The sequence below is a fragment of the Anomalospiza imberbis genome, chromosome 16 (genome assembly GCF_031753505.1).
Source record: "Anomalospiza imberbis isolate Cuckoo-Finch-1a 21T00152 chromosome 16, ASM3175350v1, whole genome shotgun sequence".
Lineage (NCBI taxonomy): Eukaryota > Metazoa > Chordata > Aves > Passeriformes > Viduidae > Anomalospiza > Anomalospiza imberbis.
Genome location: NC_089696.1, coordinates 13251517 through 13275852, shown reverse-complemented (window position 1 = coordinate 13275852; position 24336 = coordinate 13251517). Strand labels below are relative to the sequence as shown.

Sequence of the window (24336 nt, the reverse complement as noted above, 5' to 3'; positions counted from 1 at the left end):
CTCAGGAAACAGCACATCCTCTGCCCTCCAGACTCATTTGCAAAGGATGGAATGACTGAACATCAGTGCTGTGTTCACTGCTAAATGCATGAAAAAGGAGCCCTAGGATAAATAAACACAGCCAAGAGAACAAAGGCCCTCAAAGCCCAGTAACTTCTACTAAGGCATGAGAAGAAAGCTGTAGAGTATCAAGAGGATGAAGGGAAAAAAATAGGGTAAAGATGAGGGCAGTCAGCAATTACAGCTTAGTGACTTAGAGAACCTAAATCATGCAGTTGAAGAGAAGTTAACTTAGTACAGAGAGAGTCAAGAGACTCAGGCTTTGTTTTGTGAACCAGAAAATATACTGCCACTTACAAAAACACTCAGATGCAACTGGAAGATTTCCCACTTTGATGAGACTTAAAAAGTTTGGTGAGATTAAAATATTTTGACATAAAAATGTTAAATAAAAAACTGTCTGATTCTATATTAGAGAAATGCTAATGCTGGTTAGTAGAAGTGTGACCTATCTGATCTATTAATATCTTAAAATAATTGCATAAAAAACATATCACTATCATTTTTTCACAGTTCCAGTAAGATTCTTGCAATCGAAGTGCATGCTGGGTGATAACTGTGAAGAGATGTGGCAGAAAATTCTGTAGAAACATTCCTACCTTCATGAAAGGCATCCAAAGCCCAGCAGTGCCCTTCATTTCAAACTCCCAAAAGCACCAGCCTGAGGCAGCAGAAGTGCTTGGCCTCTCAGAGAAAAAAGCTATAATAAACCTGGATATTCCCATCCCCAACTGAATAAAATCTGAGGTGCTGAGCAAGCAAGAGGAGGCTGCCAAGACATGGCTTGTATGGAATTTCAAAAAACCATGCTTGACAAATGACTAGAACACATCCTGTGTATACAAAAATCCTACATTCATTCACCTGGTGAAATAGATCTTGTTTCTCTCAGGCTCTAAGAATGTAAGATGGGAAAGTATGTTATTTTCTTTTTACTCAACTGAGTCATGTTTCACAAGATCTAAAGAGCACCACGGAAATTTTATTATTTGGCATGCTGCAAGCAAGGGCTGTTGATCAGAAGAAAATAAATGAAAACAGGCTCTCCACAAGAATCACTAACACTTTCAACAAGTAATCTCAAGAGGCAGAGAGTCTCAGTGCTAGTAACTGCACAGCCAAGGGCAAAGGAAGGACAGAAGTGGACAAAAGGGAACCTCCCACTGAATTTACAGCCCTAGAAGCAGAAAACTGCAATACCTTTGAGATGGACACATGGATTAACTTGATACACAGAAAGCAAGAGGAGAAAACACTTGCAGCTTTACACCCTGGCTGCTAAGCTGGGGGAGCAGTGGCAGCCAGGAGCTGGGCAGCAGACCCACCGTAGGCGCTGCCGGCGATGCTGTTGGTGGGCACGGCGTGTTTGCCGTTCTGGGTGACCGCCCGCACCGGCAGCTGGTGCTGCCCCAGGGCCACCGGAGCTGCCTGCTGCAGGATGGTGACAGTCTGCCCAGGGACACCCTGGGCCATCTGACTGGCCACTGTCTGGATAACACGGCTGGCCGTGGGGATCGTGGCAAACGCGATCGTTGGCTTCTCGTCCATGCCTGCGGAAGAGCAGAAGAGACAAGGATCAGTCACTGCCCTGGCTTAGAGGCAGGTTTTATTCTCATGAACACTTTAACAGGGACATGTGACATTCACATTCTGTAGACAGAGAGACATAATTCTGTCTCTCAAGATTTCTTAGAGAAACACAGAGAGAAGAAGAGAAAACAATCTTTATCTCTACTCCTTTGTTTTCCCCATGTAGAATGTAGTATGGAGATTGTTCACCTAAAGTAATTACTTGATTGGATTCTGGTGAAAGTTGCTTAAGTTCAATGACCAGTCAGATCCAGCTATGTCTCGGACTCACGAGTTTGTAGTTAGTTAGATAATTAAATAAGAATAAATATGTAGAATAGTACAGTATCTCTTTAAATAGTATATTAATGTAATATAGTAAAGTTTTAATAAAACTATCCTTCAGCCTTCTAATCTGAAGTGAGACATCATCATTTCTTCCCTAGATCTGGCGTTCACCACATTTTTCACTATAGGGATACACACCCCAGGATTACAATACCTCAGCACCACAGAAAGTCAGGGATGAGTACTTGGAAACACTAAAATATTCTCTGTTGTCCATTTACTCTGTCAACATTAAGAACATTTTTCTTACAACATAAGCCAGAAGAAAAATTGAAAAAAATCAAACCCATCAATTTGATCCTTTGCCCTAAAAAGGCATCACCTCCCTTATTGGCACATCACAGCTGTGATATGGACAGCAAGCACTGCAAATCTCATAGCTTACTTTGCAATTTCAAACAAACTGGCCTGACTTTCAATACCACACAGCAGGAGAAGGCATTAAGATCTTAAACAATGCCTGGAGCCAAAAGTCTGCAGCAACTTGCTGTCAGGCCTGCATGGAGGCTGATTTACAAGGAGGTCTTCCCACAGTTGCCAGCTTTTGCTGTGAAGTATAGGAAGAAAAACAGGATGGAGGAAAAATCAAAAATAAATAAGGAGAGCAGAGTTCCTAGACAGAGGTAACTGCTTAAGAGCACTAAACCACTTTTCTCACTTCCCAGGATAAGTAAGGGGTCAATTCAGCAGGTATGCAAGAGATACAGGACAGCATCCTGCCAGGCATGCAGGAAAGGACAGGAACCACTCTTCCAGGGGCTCCGTGGGTCTCAAAGGAGAGAGGGCAGGAAGCACAATCTCATTAGTCCTGTAGGAAAAGAAGGCCTTTCCCATTTTAACATTTGTACACAATAAGAGTGGAGTTAGATGGGACATAAGCACTGAGCTGAAACCTGCAGACAAGCTCATGGGAATGGGGAGAGAAAAGGCAAGGAAAGCAAGGAGTTTAGGAAGGAAAATGCAGCAAACATGGAAAATAGAGACTAGAAAAGGATATGAGTGGGACAAGTAGGGAAAGAACAGGCAACAGCAAGAAGCAGTGAATGAAAGAAGGGAGCAGGTGACAGGCAGCTGCAACTGTTAGCGCTTCAGGAACATGTATAGGATCCAGACAGGAATTTCTAGAGAATGCAAGTGAAACTCAAGCAAGATATCCAGTGCTGAACTAAAAATGCCAGGGGTCCTGCTGCTGCAAGAGGGGAAGCTCTCTGTCATTTTTCCTTCCCTTAGAGAGAGGGACCACTGTCACACTGCCCACATAAAAGCAGTCAGAGAAACCAGCCTTGCTGCTGCTACAACATACACTGACCTTGTAGCGCTAAGGCCTTCTGAAATGGGGAGCAGACAAGGTGTTGTCTAGATCACAGCAAGAGAATATTTAACTCACTAAATCCCCCAAGGCTGGAATTTCCAGCTTAGGGACAAAAAAAGGTCTTTGTTCCAACTGGTTTTTGAAGACTGCTTTAATGGGGCACTGCCTGCACTTCCAGAAGCACGTGCTTTTGTCTAGGAATCCGGGCCTGCAGAAAAAAGGGCTCAATCATTTATTTACAAAGCCATCCTGAAGCAGAGTTGCAGCCTTTCCCAGGCTCTCTCTTTCGGGCTGGAAAATGCACACACTTTCATAGCCAATAAACAGGCACAATACTGGTATTGGGGATAGTTACAAAAGCATGGAGGGATAGGACAAAGGGGAATGGCTTCAAACTGAAAGACCGGGTATAGAGGAGATATTAGGAAGAAATTCTTTCCTGTGAAGGTGATGAGGCCCTGGCACAGGCTGCCCAGAGCAGCTGTGGCTGCCCCATCCCTGAAGTGTCCAAGGCCAGGTTGGACAGGACTTGGAGCACCCTGGGATAGTGGAAGGTGTTCCTGCCCATGGCAGGGGGATTGGAATGAGATGATCTTCAAGGTACCCTCCAATCCAGATCATTCTATGATTCTATGGTAATATGCAAATTTTAAGCACTGCATGTTTTCTCAGGCTCCAAAGTCTGTTAGTTTTGTTCCCCAGGAGACAAGGGAACACAGTTGTCATGCTCTCTGGTGGAGACAAAAAATGGATGAGCTCTTGTTTGGTTTAAGTTTTACCTGCAGAAACAACATTTTTAATGGCTCAGTGCCCAGTGAGCGAAAATGTTCAACCACTCTCCCCTCCGAGCCTGCTCAAGAATTATTAGCAGAGTAGCAAGGGAGGTGAAACGCTACCTCGGTGGTCAGCAGCTAAGTCCAACACTGCTCCTGCAGCTTCATGAGCTCCTCCTGCTGTGCCCTGGTTTGTGAGGATGTATCCGTTTGCAGAGTTTGCAGAGGAGGTCACCACTCGGACCATGGTGACAGTGGGGGCTTGTTGAACGACGTGGATTGCGTGGCACGAAGGCTGCTGAGAAGTCACTATGGATGCTGGCATGTAGGCCACTGGTTTGGCCACCAGGGTGGATGGTCGGGGAGGAACAGCCATAATCACTGGCTGGGCACTCACTGGAGATCCTGAACAGAAAAAAGAAGAACATGTTAACAGGAGAGGCAAAAAGAGCCCCATTTATTTAATCTGTGCACTTCCAGTCTACTCAGTGCTTCACCACTGGCAGGAAAGGAGGTAGAAACAAACAAAAAAAAATCAAGCCTTCAAAAATACCACCTTCAAACTTCTCCTTCCTAATGTACAAAAACCCTACTTGTCAACTGAGCACATTTCTGTGAATAAAAGCCATAATAAACATAAGAAAATACCCCAAACCAAGCTTTCCTTAATGATCTTTGCCTTCCAACCTCACCCTACACCCCAGGTCAGTGCAGCTGACAAGCAGATATTTACCAGGTCCTGGCTACAGCATCACAACTTGGTGTAGCCAAGCTGATCTTATCCAGAGGCTGGTAAATGAGAGCAAGTGAGCTGTGTGTTGCCATGGCTACTCTGCTGTCAGATCTTTACAGACACCTAGCTCAAGCTTAGATCAGCTGTCTCTACACATTCTGCCCCTCATCCAAAGAGGAGTCAGAAAAATGGTTTGAAGTTGTACTTGCACCATCAGTCTCTAACAACAAAGTGGAAAGAGTCCTGGATTCTCCAGAAAACCACTGCAGAAGGCTTCTGTGGTGTCCTCGGCATGGCACATGGGGCAAGTGAACAGCCATCCTCTGGAACAAGAGCTACTCACCAGGTGCACTCTGGGAATACCGATACTCTGGAACTGAGGCTAACTTCGACCCAAAGTCGTGATCGTGTGGAATGGGTGAGCCCTCCCGTGACAGGCACTCTGGAGTCTGTAGGCCACTAGAGTGAGGGGACAGCAGGCCAGGGTGAGTAGGGGAGGCAGGAGCACTCCTGAAACACCAAAACATAGTGTTGGCAAGTGCAGATGCATTTTGACGAGACAGCAGCAGAGACCCAGAGTTATGCCCAGTAGAGAATTCTCTAGGAGGGACAGCCCTTCCTCCACACCACCCACTGCAGTCCTGCTGGGAAGAGCTGAAAGGTACACAGGGACCCCACAAACACTCCAGCTCCAAATATTGTTGTGTTATTCCTTGCTGAAGGAAACTGGACCCTTCAGAGCAGGGTTAATATTTCATTGTTAGACCCACTGCTGACAGAGAATCCCCAAATGCTGCATGCTCAGATCAGTTTTATAACTTCAAGTCATTCTCAAAGAACCTATGTGAGAGTTTGAGAGTGACAGGGAGAAGAAAGATGCAAGAAGAGACAAGTGTCTGGCCCTGCATGTGCTTGCAGAGCAGTTGCTTTCCCTTCTCCCTGTTGCCTCCCTCCTCAACCACTTGGTTCCCACCTCTGGTCCCAAACATGTGAGGAATTGTGTATTTCTTTAATGACAAACCAGAATAAAAAGCTGAAAAATTCTCCTCCTGTTTCCCCTACATTTTAACCAAGAAAATAGGAGGTGTGGGAGGAATGTTCCATGAAACTGCTCCAGCTAGTGCTGAATTTCAAGTCATCTCCTCACAGCTACAGGGCTCAAAGAAGCTGTCATTGCACAAGGCAGTGGAGCTGACTGGAGCAGCCACACAGAACTCCCGTTGCTCCACTGCTGACAACCACCATCAACCTGATCTCCCAATAGGAGAGTGTTTTAAATACCACAGAAGTTATTCCCACTATGATCTAATCCACATCTAAACACAGCTTTCCTGAAATCAGAGATTGGCATCTGAAAACACTCACTGCAGTGATAACTGCTTTGAATTTCTTTGAAATGATGCCAAAACAGATACGTTATTTGATGCATTTTTCTAGTTTGCTTCTGGATTTTTTTTGTTAAACACTTAAGAAGTCGGAACAATTTTCAGATTATGCCTCAGGACTAACTATATAACCTCTCAAACTACAAACAACAAAGTATACTCAATGTACTTCAGGAGAAGCTTCAGTTTATTTTCTTTGTAATGAGTTTGGCAGAGAGATGAGAGGAAATTGAAGTTACCTGGAGGAGAGAGGCCCAAAAGGTGTTCGGAAGCAGGACACTCCTCTTTGCCTTCTTTTTCTAAATGCTTGTTCTACAAGTTTGGCTTCAGAGGCAGGGTCAATCCGCCAAAAGGAGCCCTTTCCAGGCTCCTCTTGGGAGCGTGGGACTTTAATAAAGTAACGGTTCAAGGAGAGGTTGTGCCGAATGGAATTCTGCAGGAAGCAGAGGAATGAGGTGATTATTTTGCCACGAAGAAGTATGTAACAGAGACAAATGGGTTGCACCACACAGCTTGGAAAAATAAATCCACATTGCCAGAATCAGTGTTGAAGGCTGAAACAAGTCATTCAACTCACACAGCTCCGAAGTCACAGGAGAACAGCAGGAGAAAACCTGGGGGAAAGTGTCAGAATTTCTCTTAACCAAGCTGAAAGATGGGGTTGCTTGGTACGAACCATTGCTTAAATACAACTGGAGCCAGAGCAGTGACTTCCCTGTGGAAAGCCATGAAAGCAGAGCTTTTGCTGAGGCAGGGGGAAATCACTGTAAACCACATCAGAACTCTCAAAAGACAGGCTTTATTCTTGGCAAGTGGAAAAAGTTGCCTGAGCCTGTGCTAACTGTTCACCTGCCAAACGATTACCAGGGTGCCCAAACATGCCCTAGAGGACACTGCATCTCACAGTAATCACAATGCAAGGCAGCCAACATGCCCTCAGCCAGCTCTGTGAGGAATCCATGAGCTCTGTGGCACTCTGCAGCTCTCTGGATGATGAGAAGCCTGTTTATCCTTTCACTGTAACAGCCCACCTCTTACAGGGTGTAGCACTGCCTTTTGGACTGGGGAAGGGCTCAGCAAGCCTCTGTGTGCACAAACTCACACCTCTTCCACTTTTAAAACAAGACAAAAGCTTTTCTAGCAGGTTTAGACAATCTCTTCACTGGTGAAGCCTTACAATGCCACTGGAGGAGAGAGGAAAAGGCAACTTCACTCCCTGCTGAAATGCAGCTCTCTGAAGCAGGATGCAGCAACTGGTTCAAAAAGCACAACTCTGCTGAGCAGGTTAGGGCAGGAAGTGAATTCCACAATTAATTAGAACTGCAGGGAAAAGCCAGGGAGGCAGAAATGTATTTATTCCAACTGCACTCAAAGTGCACCAAGCAGTATTGCTCCTGCCAGTTGCACACAGTGAAATCAGCAGCTGCAAGAGCCTTTGCAGCTGTATTAGTGTAGTACATTCAAATGCCAACACCCATGGCAGAGGTGTGATGCCAAGAAAAAGTCTGAAAGCAGGTGGAGTTGAGGTTCCTGAAACTTTGGAAGCAACCCTCAAGTGAACACTGAAGTTTGATTTAGCATGTGTTAACTGCATCCAAACTCTCCTCTGAAGCTGGTCAGATTTCCTTGAGCACCACAAGGAGTCCATGGACTCCCAGCTTCCCAAGTTCTCACTCAAATTCAGAACTTGCAAACTGTGACTTAGGCAATGCAGTTGGTACACTGGGAAACAAAACATCTGTAATGATTTAAGGTGCTATGATTAAAAGCTGGAGCCTCAGTTTTAGGCTGGATATCCTCTGCTTGGAGAAACCATGCCAAAGATGAGGTGGAGGATTAAGCAAGTATCTGGGCAGAGGAGTGACCGATAGCAAGGATATAAATAAAATACAAAATGAAAGACACATGACTACAGCATTAAAAGAGGAACCAGAGGCCCAACAGTAACACACTACATTGCCCTACAAAGTATTCAAAAAAAACCCCAACAAAACTAATCACCCACAAATGAACCAGTCAGCTTGTGTTAAACAAATTCACTCTGGGAACAGTCAAAGCAGCTCTATTCCCAGTGCCCCAGTCTTTAATAAATGCATTTCAAAGCAGATAAGCCATGTCAAAGTAGTTTAAAAGCTTGTCAGTGTCAAGAACTCACCTGCCAGCCTTTGTCAGCAGTCCTGTAATATGGATAATGCTTGGTAATGTGGGCATAGATCCCACTTAGTGTTAATTGCCTGTCCTGTGCTGAAGATATAGCCTGCACAATTAGCTGAGCATAAGAATAGGGTGGCTTGGATTCATCCTAAGCAAGAAAAAAATAAAAAGAACCAAAATTTAATCACTAACAAAGAATTCCCACACTGCAGTGTACCACAACCCAACCTTAAAAAGCACATTGGGCTGTAATTTTCACTGATGCCAAGAGAGCAGCAGGGCAGCTAAGAGAGCGTCAGCTCTCCACTGCTGTTTCATGCTGCCACCATCCCATTTAGCACAAGCATTTTGTTCAAACAGAGCTACAGGGCTGAGTCAGAAGAAAGTATCTCCTTCCATCTCCCCACAAACACACATAAACGCCAACTTCAATTTGATCCCATTCCCCACTGAATTTCCCACACATGCTTACACCAGCACAAGGAAAGGGGTCAAGACAGGCAATTGGAATCAAGAAATAGAGTATATGTACATTCACTGCTTTCTGTGTTCATGAATTAAAGTCTTCAGTTCCACCCAGATACAGCTCCACTCTGCTAGAAAGGTTTGAGGCTGTATGCTATCAGCCCTCCTCCCAGCAACAAGCCCAACACGAAACCTGATCCCATCCCTTCCCTTCTCCAGCAGGATTTGTTTCATTCTAGGAACTTTAATTTGTTTGCTAGATCTCGTATTTCCAACTCATCGCATTACTCCACCAAGAAAAACCCTTCTTGTCTCAAGGGAGAATTAACTCTACAAAAAAAAAAGCCATCTAGTAGTATGCTCCTCCACCCAATCCCAAATCAGGTGGTTTTGGATATGGAACTTTTAACTTTGATCTGAAGATCAGCTCACCAAAATTCCATTTTATCATTCTAACTAAGTTATTTTTTAATCTAGATTCCACCTGCCACTCTCCTCGTTTAACGCCTACTTGACAGGCCTTCATGTTTGTTTTAAAGTCTGACTACAGACTTCGCATGACAAGGATCTGGTTTCTTCCCCTGCTTCTGCTTTCTCCAACTGTGTTTTGCAAACTACCATTAATTAAATGAAGAAAATGAGATGCTGAATCTTATGTGCCTCTTCTTTATGAGATCTTGATTTATCAAATAAGCAAAAATATTATTCTTGCTTAAACACCTGAGTGAGTGATTTGAATACACTTTAGGCAGCTAAGCAAGCAGAGACTACCACTAAGCCAAGCACAGTTTGAAGGAATGACCTCCAACCCCTGTAGGACACTGTACACAGCACCCTTATGGCCAGGGTGTTCTTAAACCCCTTTTAACTCTAACCAGGACTAGCAATAAAGCCCCAGGCTTTAATAATCCTCCCAAGGAGCACTGCTGGGTAAGTAATGTTTGTGTGAACCTTTGGGCTGTCCCCGCCAGATGCATCTGCCTGCTGCTCTGATGCTGCCTTTGCCGCATACTCTGCTGCCAGCTGCAGATCCGAGGTAATGTTGTGAACAAAACGATATCCTGAGGATCCAGCACCACGTGGACTGGCTGGGCAAGAGTTGGGAACACTGGAGAGGCAAAAAAAAAACCAAAAATAAACACAGTTGTTATTTCATTTATTACCAAGGAACGCAGTTCTTACTCTCGGAGGTACAGTAAAGCTCTCTGGTCACGGAGAAGCAGATGCAATGGCCTTACTTTTGCCCCTGTGGCTTATCCAAAGCCCAGACAGATTGAGAAAAAAATCCACCAGAGATAAAATTGGAATTTCTACAAAATCCTGACACTCCCTGCCATATGCACTTCCTGCAATCACAACAGAGCAGCGTTTCAAAGTATTAAACAACTCCTTTGTGTTTAGAGAAGCACTTCAAACTTCAAACAACATACAGCGTATGAGGGATGAATATTTAAGTTAATGGATAGTTTGTTATTATGACTTGTTAAGGAACAACACACAAATCTCCGTGTAACACAGATCATAGTTAATCAGTCCTTCTAACAGACAGCTCTGCAGCATCAGAGCTAAAGCACCCAGAGCAGGGATCTGCCATGAAGGACTCTAACACCACATCTGAGCTCCACAAGGCCATACCCTGACACCTCACAGCTGGAGACAGGCGTTTCCTTGATTCACCCCACACTCATGCAGCCAGCAAAGGGGAGCTGCACTCACTGCCTACACACAGAGGTAGCCCAACATCAGATCTGGCTGGAAAAGGTACATTCAGAGAGGCAGGGCCACCACAAGATGGCATTACAGGAACGGTGACTGAGCACCACAGGCTGCGAAAGGTAATGAAATGCTACAAACACATAAAAGGGGGCTATAATTTGCAACATCACTCAGGCACACAGAAATGAGTGCTACAAGATGAGAACTAATTAGAAAGGCTTGTCTAGGGATCACATGCCCCTGATTTTTCGGGTTGGAAGAATCAAGAAATGGTTTGGATTGGAAGAGACTTAAAGATCACCGTGTTCCAACCCCCTGCCACAGGCAGGCACACCTCCCACTGGACCAGGTTTTTCCTAGCCCCATCCAACCTGGCCTGGAAGGATGGGAGGAGAGGGATGAGTCTGGGAAGCTGAAGTTCCCTTTTTCTGTCTCTCCCTGTCCTGTGCTGTCCAGAATTGAGGGATTCAGTGCCAAAACAGCAGGATGCACAGCCAAATCCCAGGATTACAAATGTCTTCTAGGAGCAGAGAAACAGTAAACAAGAAAGCAAACCAATACACAGAAGATTTACATAGCAAAACAAGCAGTTCAAATTGTATGAAAAGATGCAAATTGAAGCTCACAGCTGGAACTAGAATTCAGTAAAACTGGCATAAACAATCCTCTTACTGGTGAAATGCCCAATAACTGACACAAACAAATGCTGACACTCATCACAGCACTGCACCAAATGCTGTATGAAGAAACACTGAACGTGGCCCCTTCCTCAAAAGGTGACTGGCTGGATAGCTTCCCCCACATGCACCCAGGGATGGAGAGGAGCAGTGAGACAACCCTTGTTTGCTCAGTGGGCAATACCTTGGGTGCAGAAGCAATTTGTCAGTGTAAGGAATGACCATTTCCTACCACAGTCCAGCCTGTAAACTGAGAAGTGCTGCTACTCCTTGTGGTGTCTCTGCAAATGGCTGCAGTGCTGAGCTCAGCACAACCCAGACTGGTTTCTTTTAAAAGTGAAGGACAGAATGGAGGAACTGGGGGCAGAGAAAAGGCAGCAGAAATATCCAGCAACAACAAACCCTTGCAACAGGGAACCCAAGCTCACTCCTGTCCCATATACCAGCCTTGTAGAGCACCTGGCAACCCTTGCCCACCAATAGTCCCGGGCATTAATGGGTGATGCTGTTCAGAAGCACAGCAGAAGGTAAAGCTTTCAGGCAGTGCAAGGTATAAAATGTTGATGAGCCCATACTTACAGATCTCCTTTTGCTAGAGATAAAGGCATTTCTTACCCAGCCTTTCAAAGAGCAGAGACCTATTTGTGCAGGAAAATGAATGAAAATTTCCAACCCCAAGCCTTGGAAGTGGGTAATACTAAACCACAGAAGACACTCTTGAAGTCTTAGTATTCGCATGAGGAGCTGGTGTGAATTTAATTATTCTGCTGTCATTTTTCCATAGCTTCTTCACATACACACTTCTTACAATATGCAGATAATTACAACTGAAAGCCATTTTCATACATGAAACAATGACAAACTGAAAACACAGCGATTCTTTTTGTGTTTGGCACCCGAGCAATTAATGTAACACATGGGCTAGAAGTGGAATAGGATGAAACAGAGTTTTCGGATTTTGTTATTTGTCTGCAGAAATACACAAACAGCAAACCACAGAGACAGCAGCCAAAACTCAGGACAAAAATATGGAAGAGAGAAAAGTTCTCAAATAAATCCATGCTCTGCAGAGCCGTATTTCTTGCTTTTCCTTTTTAATAAAAACATAAATAAAAACAGATAAAAGAATTTATTCCTTTATTCAAGATCAGCAGAGCAAGCAGCTCAGTTTTTGCCTCTCCAGCTCTAGTGTCTGAATTTTAAGTATGATCTCTTACTTAAAAAAACAAACAAATAAAAAACCAAAGGGAGAAACCCATTCCTTGCAGGGCTGTGATTCTCTGGAGTGTTGACAAAGCCCCTCCAAACTAAAGTGTTACTAACTTGAAGAAAAGCCAGGCTCTCCCAGCAGATAGTCACTGAAAAACACAATCATGATCATCCCCTAAAGAAGGAGCTGCCCCTTGGGACAGCCACAGGTGATACCAAAGATTTGGAAGCGATACTAATCTTTTATCAGAAGGAAGCCCTTCTGTCCAGGTAGATCTGCTTCCTTTCAGCCTGGATCAGTGATCAAATCAAGAGATGTGGGGACAGAACAAACACTAGCGTTTAGGCACTCCAAGCACAGACAGGGTAACACATGCTGCTGAGTGTTCAAGCTCTCAGTCAATCATCACAGCTCTTCAGAGGGGAGGCAGAAAGAGCTGACTACTGGAAAAAACAAGGAGACACAATCTGTTCCCCTCCCAACATGGGACAGAAGGAGTGAAGAAACAGTTTTACTAAAAATACCCCTCTGAGGGTTAAGTTAAAATTAAACATTAGTGCAGTCAAAAGAAAACAAGCAAACACAATGCAGTGACATCAGTTTCCTGGAGTTCCTGGAATTCTCCTCACCACCCAAAGCCAGGGGCTGGCTGGGAATGCTTGCATGCACTCACACTCCCTTTAAAAATATTATGAAACAAAGAGTTTTCCCTACAGAGAAACCTTGTTTGTGCTATAAAACAAAAATCAACTGCAAGGACACTAATAATGATTTGTTGAATATTAACACAGCATCAATACTTGGCCATAACTTGATCCATGCTGATACTATAACCGTTCACTGAGAAAAGCACAGCTAGGTCTGCAATTTCACCCTGCTCTGACATCCCACCACACTGCTGTGATCCATGCTCACTGTCCATGCTGGCAAACTTAGCTTACAAGCAATCCAAGCTAATTTGGGTTAAGCTTGCTTGTTATGGAAGAGAGCATTTTGGAGAGCAAGCGTTTTACACCACTGAAAGACGCAAAGAACATGGAAGCAACCCAGCTGCAGTTACCCACAGTCTTAATCCTATGGTACCATGGTTAATGCCCCAAAGTGACAGAGATCTTTGATATCCATTGAGGATTCGGCATCTCAACTTGAAACAGTGACTGCAAGCAGCCACTGAGCCACAGTTCTCTAAACATCATGCTGAGAACTCAGCTTTGGAATCAGACTACAACCACGTGCTGAATCACACCAGTCCTCTGCAGCACGTTTTCCATTTCAGACTTAACCCTTCTCTGGCAGGAAGGCCAGAAAGATGAGGGCTGAAGGCAGTGTCTGCAATACACTCACCCATGTAAGTGGCAGGATGCTTTTTAAACATGGGGCTTGAACGTTCTTTGTAACACCACAATTCACTTTCAACTCCTGCCAAGAGGAACCCAGCCTGCAAGTTCACAGCACTTGCTAGCAGCAATTAACTCTAAGCTGCTGGAGAGTGTGTACAGTGTGCTGCATTGCACACTGTACACTGGAGAGTGTGTTCAGTGTGCTGATTGGAATGTCCACAATCAGTTTGTTTAACCAGAGAATCAGCCTGCAAAAATAGGATGTACCACTGTGTGCATGGTGCATTCACACCAGGACACTGTGTGTTGCTTGTCTACTCTCATTAAAAAAAAAAAAAAAAAAGAAAGGAAAAATGACAGAGCAGATCCAGAGAAGGTACTGACAGGGATAGGTAGGATGATTGGAGATATGGAATGGATTTCATACAAGAAAAAATTATTTAAGACAGAAGCTGAGGTGCCAAGTGACAGAGCTATAAAAACAAAACCAACAGGAAGTGTTTAGCTCCTGGCCTCTTGCACCAGAAGAGATGGTGAGCACAAAATGAAACTAAGCAGCACATCCAAAACAAAAGAAAGTGCTTCTACTTCTGTGGCTACACTGTGGGGTGACATGATGTAAGACAGGGCTGACGATAAAGTCTGTGTGAATGGAAAAGGCCAGTACACAAGTTCTTGGGGAAAGGGAAGGACAGGGAAGCCACTGGGGCTTTAGAAGACAGTCAGAAGTCCCTGGTGCAAGGCAGTCTCCTGTTCAAGAAAATGGAGGCAAACTACACCTAAGTCAGCATTACTCAGTTTTTTATGTTATACAATCCCCAAGATATCCATGTCTGAGGCAGAACACTGCTATAGGATCTGTTCCCTGGGCACACTGAGATTCTCACATAAAGATTTCCACAGTCTCTCAATACTAGGCACATTTTATGGACTAGGCGGTAATAAAAATAAAAATGAAGCAACAAGTACTTACATTATTTGTTTATGGTCATATTACAAGTCTGTGAACAATCTGGAAACCAAAACACTCCCAAATTCCAGTGCCAACTTCCCCAGAAGGAGAGGCAGTAGTAGAATGCAGGAAAGTTGCCCTATTACTCAATCAAGCTATGGAGGCTAAATTTAAGCCAGGTATATGGAAAAAGTACCTATCCTCTCTATAACAAAGAGGAAAGATTATCGGGATCCCATAATAAATTGTTCACCTGACTTGGAATCTGCATTGCTAAAGAAGAGCAAAACCATTGCTGGTTTAGGATATGGTATGCACATGGTAGTGCCTTTGAAAAATTCCCACGTGCACATTTGTGAAGCAGGTACAGACACACAGCAGGGATAAGTTACAGCCTTGGCAATGCTGCCAGTATACAGATTCCAGTCTGACTGGGCATTTTTTAAGCCCCTGTTGGGTACAGAGAAAAAAAAAAATCACCATTTCTCATAATCCTCCCCATTCTGTTCCTCGAATGCAAGCTGGAAGTGTGTTGCCCTGGGCACAAGGACTGTGGTTAGAGAAATAGCACAAATCTCTGACTACCACAATTCTCCACTTCATGAGCCTGCAAAAAGGGGCATGAAGATACAGGGACGCTTTTTATGTGCAACAAGCAAGAATCAGGTCAAAGTACAGCCCTTGGACTTGCGAAACAAGCCTTTCCACGATACACCAATCAGCAAGAATGGCTGAGAATCCTCAACTGCTCTCACCTTCCCCAGCCTAGCCCCAAAATTGTAACTCAAATAAAGGCAAGTCCTTGCATGTTGCATGTTTCAGACAGGTTTCAGAAGCAATCACAAGTGGTGAGACTGCCAAACCAAGCTGGATTTTGATGTGAAAGGAGAAATCTGAGAGCTACCCTTCCTGCTTAATGCTGAAGAAAACCAAAGCTGTCGAACAAGCCACAAGCGAGAGAAAGTGACTTATCCACGAAAGGTGAAATTGTTATTACTTGTCAGTGCTCCAGTGGTTCCCCTGGAAAGGAAGTGACTTCACTCCAAATGTGGATTCAGTGAGCATTTTATACTCATTGGGGAAGAGGAAGTGCTCCTGTAGCTGGTGACATCTGCAAGCCTTCCTCCAGCACATGGCTTGGCACATGTCCTCTAGCACACAGTCCATTATCTGCAATAAACATGCGTAGGAGCTCCCCAGCCCAGCACAGACTGTTGCTTCTCTTATGTGATGTATATGCATCATCCTCCTTGGCTTGTGGTTTGGAGACTCGGGTGATTAAAAATAATCACCTCTCTGTCCAACTGTGGGAGTTGTCTGAGCTGTGCATTCTGCCTGAGTGCAGGAAGTAAGGTATAACTGAGATGATGCAAAAGAGCCTGTAAAAAACCTGCCTTGGAGCTCTTCAGTGGCACTGCAGTTCAATGGCTCACAGTGCTCTGGGAAGAGGCAAAGCCTGAATGAAATGGAACAGGGAGTATTTATGCATCCTGCTCCAGTGAATGAATGCATCTACTGAAGCCAGGCTTCATTCAGCTTCCCCTACACACCTTCAGAGTAAATCCCAAGTGTTGTGAAAGAGCAGTGCATGGCTATCCTAGAGTCTATAAAAACCCCCCTCCTTTTTCCCAGCCAAGTCTGGATCAAAGCAAAGCCAGTATTTGCAGGTCTGCTGGAACATGGCTTGCACATACTCATGTCATGCTTTATGGAATAAGAGCTCAATACATAATTTATCTACTACACAGGTTTTTGAAGTAGTAATTACACTATGCATGCATAAAAATCAGACAATGAATTTAAATGACCTGTAAAGGCCACAAAACAAGTTGGTGGCTAAGTCAAGATAATTGCAGTTAGCTCTGAGTAATCCGCTATCAGAGCATGCAATGTGTTACTGAACTCATTTCTCTCAGGGAAAAAAGGTCCATATGAAACCAAGCAATTCAGCTCACACCTTCTGGTTTACTAATCAAGCTTATAGAACAAAAGAAGTTGATCTTTCATTATGCATGACATTAACTGCATTGCAAACTAGTTATCAACCCTTCTAGTAACAGCCAAACATGGGCAGGCACATTAAGAGCTAACAGTTAAAATACAAATTTGGGTTCACACACAAATATGTACCAGTCTAGCTGTTAACACTGAACCTCACCAGACACTTTTCAAGCAGTGGTTCTCACAGGACCCTAAGGACTCTTACTCCTACATGTCAAAGAAATTTTTTTACTGATAAAGACTGTGTTTGTGGCTAAGAATCCATGCCCCTTCTGTGAAAAAACCCAAACAAGTACAAGACAAAACGTTCAAGCCCGAAGTTATTCTAGAGCAGAGATAAGCCAGAAGTAGCAGCTGTAAAATATGAATAATACTACTGACCTCTATAGTAGGACATTTAATATTTCTGTATTTTGTGTGTGTGTGTATCTCTCTCTATATACTATTAAAACCACCCCAGCTCTGAGGGGCAAGGCTGCAGAGAGAGATGCTATTTGGTAAACTGAGTTAAGTTACTGCTACAGGGCCATTAACAATGACTGGACCATAGTAAAAAGAAAGCTAAACACTGTAAATCTAAACTCCAAATCAGTTAAGACTTTGAGACCAGGAATAGAGTCCTGCATAACACCTTGTCTCTGTAGATCTGATAATAATCCAAGCAGAAGCCGCTCTGTGGACTGGGTTACAACTCAGAGTCACATACATGCAGAAATTGGGCATTTATCACAAAATCAGGCAAAGTGAAGTGTTTGCAGCACAGGTGAGAAACTTTGTGGAACCACTGTCACTCAAAGAGGAGCCTCCAAATGCAAGGTGCAGAAGCTTAAAGCCATGTAGTGACAGACAGTTCCTTAACTCCTGAAATTCCGACTCAGTTTTATCTCCAAGAAGTAGAGCTGAATTCAAGCAAACCCCACATGATTTTCACAGAGCTTTTCAATGCCTTGAACCTACTGAGGAGCAGTTTAATGCTACTTTGCCCTTTCATATGTTGTGTAAAATGGCAGGCTGCTTCTACTGAGTTCTTACAACCACAGTGGCCTTTTCCTTTCTGGAAAAGGAAAGAAAAATGCAAGTCTGATATTTTTGAAAAGGAGTTTTGAACTCAAAGCAGGAAGAAATAATCCATGCCTGTTTGCAACCCTCACAGCATGCTGCCAACCAACATTTTCCCTTACAGCTGTACAACAGCATTCAAAACACATCCACACACAGCTCCTCCTGGAGACAAAACACCTAGCTGAGAAAACAGTGAGCACATTTCTCCCCAGGAATAAGCAGGAACCTTGCTTTGCAAAGCTGCTGAGGGTGGCAGGTTTGGTTTTGTTTAACTAAAGCTCAATCCCTCTCTAGGCACTGCACTTTGCAGAGGGAAAATAAATAGGCTGGAAAAAACCCAGAAGCTTGCAGGGGAGAATCTGCAGGGAAGCAAGCTGCAGTGTAAACAGGGAGGCAGAGCAGGGTTGCAGGGTTGGGGGTCAGGAGGGCAGGGCTGGATCTGGTGGGGGGAGTGCAGGTACAGCCCCGCCCTACGCCAGGGTGGAGGCAGGAAAAAGGGGCCAGGAGCCACTTTCCAAAAAGGAAATTTCACCCTGCCCAGGATTTCCAAACTGCAATAATTTTCCATGGGCCAATCAGGGAGGAGCAAGGCAAACGCACCAAATTAGGAAAGTAAATACTAGAAGGGGGAGAGGAAGGAGGAGGAGAACCCAGCAACCACCTCCCAAAGCCAGCAGTGGGAGAGGGGTCTGAGTTTCATGCTGAGCCCCACCAGGAGGAGAGGACACTGTGCCAGCCTCACCCAGCACTGTGAAGCCACCAAGAGAGCAAAGAGCTGCCCTGGAGGTGAGATGGCCAGAATGCATAGCTACATGGTCCCAAAGGAGCATTCCCTTTTCAGGCAGAAACACCCAAGTCACTTCCCAAGCCTGGCCCACAGGGGAGAGCTGCAAGACCCTGCCGGGGGAGAGGGGAAGGCTGAAGGGGCTGAGCAGGGATGTTTACAAACGTGTCAGGCCCTTCTCTGTAAGAGGAACTCGGAAATGAAAGGGCTTCAGCAAGCGAAACCTCAGATGTCTTTTGAGGTTTTCTGAAGACTGGGCTGGATTAGCTTGTGCTCGAGACAAACGGATGCAATCATTAATCATCCTTAGTAAACACTGCGTTAGGGGCTGAGCACAATTCAACACTACTATTTCCACTTTCTCCTTATGCAAAAGAAACATTCTCAGGGAATCAAGTATCAGTTGCAGGCATATGCCAGAGTCAAAAGATACAGCCTCTGTTAGTAACACAAACCACACTGTGCTGCTTTGCACAAGATGACTGAATGGAAACTAACTACCATATGTTGGCAAAGGAACCATCCCCCTCCCCTCCCAGCAACAAGCTTCATCTAAAAAGAGAAGGTTAAATATAAACTAAAAGCAGTGCTTGAACAGAGGACTAAAACCACAGCTACCTCCAGCCCCCTCTTTCTAGAATATCTGCACTGCACATCTGTGCAGCTCTGTAAGGCGGTCGGAAAAACCCAAACAAGCCTCTGGATCATGCAAACCCAAACCGACTTCACTGTGACTCTGAGGTCTCGGTCTCAGCCATGCAGATTTGAATACTACTCACTGAATTAGTGCTGTCAGAAGAGATTTGCATATTATACCTTTTTACAAATGTACAGACAAGAAAACAACCCAAAGGCTACTACAATTACCAGGCACACTCTTGCTATTTTGATGTCCAAGTTTTAGAATTCTAATAGATCATCCTATACCATGAGTCTCCTTTACTTTACAAAATGCATGATACTTCAAATAACAGATTTAACTTCAAAAGATTTCACTGAAACTCTGTATGTAGCCTCAACTCTTTGCCTAAGAGGAAAGAAAATATTCCATACGGTAACTTGATGTTCATCTTATTTCTACTGCACATCCACGGATCAGATCATTCACAAAACAGGATACTCGCCCAGATGTACATTTAGATTGCTACAATCCCTCAGTACATGGTCAGCATCCTACCCCCATTTCCTTCCATTCCCAGGAAACCACGTGCCAATGGCCACCCCTGTCCCTAACTTCAGATAACAGCAGCACCACCCAGCAACAACAGAATATTACTGAGATAAAAATAAAACAGGCAGTCTTAAGATAGAAAGTATATGCCTGCTTTCTTTTCTCCATGCATATAGGTAGCTCTCAATAAATATTTCTAATTCCACTGCCAAAGATAGACTCTATATGTAACTCTATAGTGTGAAACCAACGCTCACGTTTACCCTTGAACCCTCTGAGCTCTTAAACAAAACCCTTGTGCCCTACTGCTGGCCACCATAACGTTTTTTAGCAGTCTTCCATAATTTTGAACATCAGAGATTCAACTAGTTATTTTTAATGGGGCATTTCTTGCACCAAGGATACCTAACAAAACAGGGCTGACAGACTGATGTCAGAGAGCACATTTTTGAGAATTCACATCTTACCTGATAGTGCCTGTGGGGGATGGGAGGGGACTGACCACGCTCCGGAGATCCGGCTCCGGGATGTGGATCTTCAGAGGTGATATTTGAGGGTAAAGTGGCCGAAGGGGATGTGTTGAGGCTTCCTCTTTTACTTCCTCTTTATGGTACAAAGATGTGAACTGGATTTTTATAACCGTGCTAGGGAATCGGAAAGTACATCTGGAAGAGAAAGAAAGTGAAAAGTCAGTTTCACACGTGACACTGAATGTATTTAAGAGGTTTTGTATGCAGTTGATGCATCATTAATTAATTCAAAGTCCAACATTCTCTACTGATCTTTCTGCCTAGTGTCTTGGGCAGGATTATGGATCATTCATAAAGCTCTGTAAACACTGCACAGTGAATCACGGGCCATCTAGAGATGAGATGCAAGCTGAAGATTTGGGTAAGTTCAGTGATTTCTTCAAGGCTATGTATTCAGTCAGTGACTAAGCAGGATGTACTCCTGTAACAACAAACTCTTGGGTTCCTGCAATGTATCAAGGACTAGGATCTATTTTTTATTAGCTCATTGCACACATCTCGGTAACATCCAAGTCACTAGAAAGTATCAAACCACAAGCAATAGGGTACAAAACAGCCATAAAGTCCAGGCAGAGCAACAAACAGCCTCCAGGTAAGACCAGAGAGTACCATTTCAAGACTTGTCTCTAGATACTGCATAATTGATATCCATTTATATTTGTGCACGTGATGTTAAAGAATCATCTAGCAGGTTTCAGATTAACATATATTCATTTAGAAGTGCCTCCCTTTAGGGTTACAGCTAGCCAGTTTACAACAGGGCCCCTGCAAGCCTGTGGGGCCTCATTTCTTCTCTAAGTAACATTTCTTTCCAATTGTTATTTAGGAAAAAAAATTAATCACACAAGTACAGCCTTCAGGAGATGCTTGGAAATTCAAAAGGAAATAAGCACTGATATTTTCCATATTTGAACAGAAAGCTTTCTGATTTACAGTGTCTACAATGAGCACAGGGCTGTAAGAGTGAGTGTTCTGCAATTCTTCTTATTGCACTTTAATTAGACAGTCATGTGCAATCAATACAAGCTTTCCAGGAATCATTTCACTGATACTAAGGTTAAAGCAGCAGGAAATAAAAACCAGGTTTCACCGTGGGAAAGGCCAGCAGAGCACAGTAATTGTGCTGGATTCCAGCATCTTGCCTATAGAAGGAAAGGAAGGGATTTGGGTGGTGTTGTTCTAGCACTGTAAGTGCTGGTGTGGGCTGAGCAGAATTCTTTTAACCAGTGCATTATTGAATCCTGCCAGGTAACAGAACAAGGTGACAAGCAAGTCAATCTGTTTTTGTAACCACCTTATCTTAATGGTGCTATTGACAGAAATGCAGCTCTAAAACACACTCTCTTGCTCTTGGTTCTTTGGCACAAGCTAATTGTGCTGTAAGGTAATGCTCAAAATTATCATTCAGGCATGGGCAGCTCATCCCATCTCCCACCTCATCTCTCAAATGAGCTGGCTCAGCATTCAGTGGCTCACAATGGCTCTGCTAGTATAGCAGGAGTTTGCATTGCATTTAATTCACTTCAGAGGTCCTGCCACCTGCACTCATTAATGCATTAAATAAGAACATCATTGCTGGCAATGCAGCCTAATTGTGCTTATCTAACCCTTCTAAACAAGGTTCCCTGCAGACTCGACGTGAAGGCACAGTTCAAAACAGCAGTGTCCATGCCTTGCAGTGTCTGCCAGGAGCAGGCACCAACCTCCTGAGGTGAACCTGAAACAAGATGTTGAGCCACTGCCCTGGATTTTAAGCTTTGTACTGCTACATGGATTTGCTTAAAGAGAAAAAGCTCAAAGTACATATATTTGCAATGAGCATCACATGGACTAAGGCTCAAAACCAGTACAAGCAAAGTTTCATCATTTCTCAAGCCCTTATCAGGGAAAAGCTGAGCTGCCTGTCACAGAGCGATGGAATTCTCTGCTGTAACACCAACTGCTCAGCATTTTCCAACACCTGAGTCAAGGACGAATCAGTCCCTGTTCAGCAGTGTTCAGTGCAATCCCAACCTGCTGCTGATCAACAGGCCTGACTGCACAGAGCCCTGAGGCAGTTTTGCATCACTGCTGAGACCAGGAGATCCCCGCGCAGCCTCATAGCAGTAAGGAGCTCTATCCCACTGCCACTTATGTCTTCCTTTTCAGAAGGAGGCAGTAATGCAAGATCCATATCTCCTAAATTGCTCTGAGGTGACTGTAAAGTAACTTCTAAACTCTACCCCACTTAGTGATGCTGCAGCAATATTAGATAAAAAGTGATACCTGCACCCAAACCACGGCGAGAGGCTGTCCCATCAGCCTGTGAGTGTGGGCAATCCCAAGAAAATCTGTTACTTTTCCAAAATCATGCGTCAGCCTGAAATGTGAAGTCTAAACTAAGGCAGTGAAAGGCCCATCCAGCACTGCTCTTCCCTGCAAGCCTCCCCAGAGCCACCCGATCCAGCCATGTGATTTACCCGCAATCTCAGCCTGCAACCAGGGCAGAGAAACAGAGCCTGGGCTGGGCTGACTACACAAGCAAACAATTCCTTGGCTGCTGTGATTTTGTTTTTAGACAGACAGGCTTCCCAGTTCACTGAAGCAGAACCCAGGATGTACAAGCAGCTTTCATAGATTATGGTAACTAGCATGAACATGGCCATTTTGTAAGGAATCAGTCCTAGGAAAAACAGGGGGTGGATATATGCAAGGGTGCCCACAGCTTTAGAAAGTCCTGCAGCCTGCTCTGTGCTGGCTTCAGTACTGACACTGCCTGCAAAGCCAAGCTGGGCTAACATAGCTGAATTTATGCTTTTCCTGATGTAAAAACCTGCGACCCAAGAAATGGAAATGCAATGCAAAGCAGATTGTAAATTCCTGTGGAACTCCTCCCTTCCCTCAGGGGTGAGAAGGTGCCCGGGATTAAGGTTATTGTTCCAGTCTATCACAACCACCACAGCAATGCAAACAGGGCCACCAGCACAGCCCAAGCCACTGCTTCAAATCGACACAGCCTAATGCTGGGGAACTGTGTCACTGAGAGATCAGAAAAACATGATTTTGGAAGCATCTTGACACAGGAAGCTCACTTTTCACTACATTTAACCTGAATGCAGTTTTTATAAGCTTTTCTATTGTTCCCTTAATGACCCTCTTTCCAACCAAGAGGATAAACTTAAATTATATCAGGTAGTCCTATTTGGGAGTGAGGCACATTAGTGCAGGACTTAAACCTTTGAGAACTACACTTCCACAGAAGATGAGCAGGACAAGACAGACAAACAGAACTGAGCATGCATTCCTTCAGATTACTGTATGTATTTCAGGTTATTTAAACTGAGTTATACTGTTTGATCCATGTTGCATGATTCCTATCAAAGATGCAACAACAACTTTTACTCCTGTTTAACATTTCCATTATGAGAAAAAGATCGATCTGAAAGCACAGATTAAACTCAACATAAAAAGCATAATGAAATTAACTGGTATTTCCAAGGGTGCCCATGAGGCAATTCTTTCACGCACCTCTGAAATTTCCAGCTGATTAGATGGATGAATTAATGGTCTGCAAAATCTCTGGTCTTGTTACTGGCAGGAAGAGCCTGCCTCAGTTACAGATCTGCTGAGTTTACTCAATAACCTGCTACAGACAGGTATGTGCTGCAATCAATCCCTGGCCATAGAAATCATATGGACTGAAATCACATTTATAGTATTGCACATACATCAGTTCCTCGTGGGAAAGGGTTCCAATTTCTCTAGGATGCCTTGCAAGGCAGTGAGAATAGGAAGCTTTTTTTTCTTTTTTCCAGTTTGTGTTAAAACACACAAACAGCCTCCCCAGCCTCCACAAACTGAACAGAAACCATTCTTGCCTTCTTAGACTACAGGCAGGAGAGAGTCACAGAAAATGGATTGCTGGCTCCATGCTGCCTGCTGGAGTGCACAGAATCCAAAACAAGTGGCTGAATGCATGCTATATATACATTGGAGACCAAGGGGAAAAGAAGGAGTGCACATTCCACACATGGTTACAGTCACATAAAGATGGTGCTAGCATTTTATTCACTTGTTTTACACAAGACAGATTTTTCCACAAGTTTCCTGGGCGA

General features: G+C 44.1%; 1 protein-coding gene across 2 annotated transcripts in view; it reads right to left on the bottom strand.

The window, feature by feature from the left end:
* FOXK1 (forkhead box K1) overlaps positions 1–24336 on the bottom strand; it is a 56117-nt gene that overhangs the window by 9100 nt on the left and 22681 nt on the right. For both annotated transcript variants that reach the window (XM_068207152.1, XM_068207154.1), the window contains exons 2-8: positions 20180–20377; positions 9751–9907; positions 8336–8482; positions 6420–6613; positions 5139–5305; positions 4186–4467; positions 1386–1610 (exon numbers count right to left, since the gene is read on the bottom strand). In XM_068207152.1, coding sequence (XP_068063253.1) covers positions 1386–1610; positions 4186–4467; positions 5139–5305; positions 6420–6613; positions 8336–8482; positions 9751–9907; positions 20180–20377 — 1370 coding nt within the window. The remainder of the gene's footprint in view (positions 1–1385; positions 1611–4185; positions 4468–5138; positions 5306–6419; positions 6614–8335; positions 8483–9750; positions 9908–20179; positions 20378–24336) is intronic.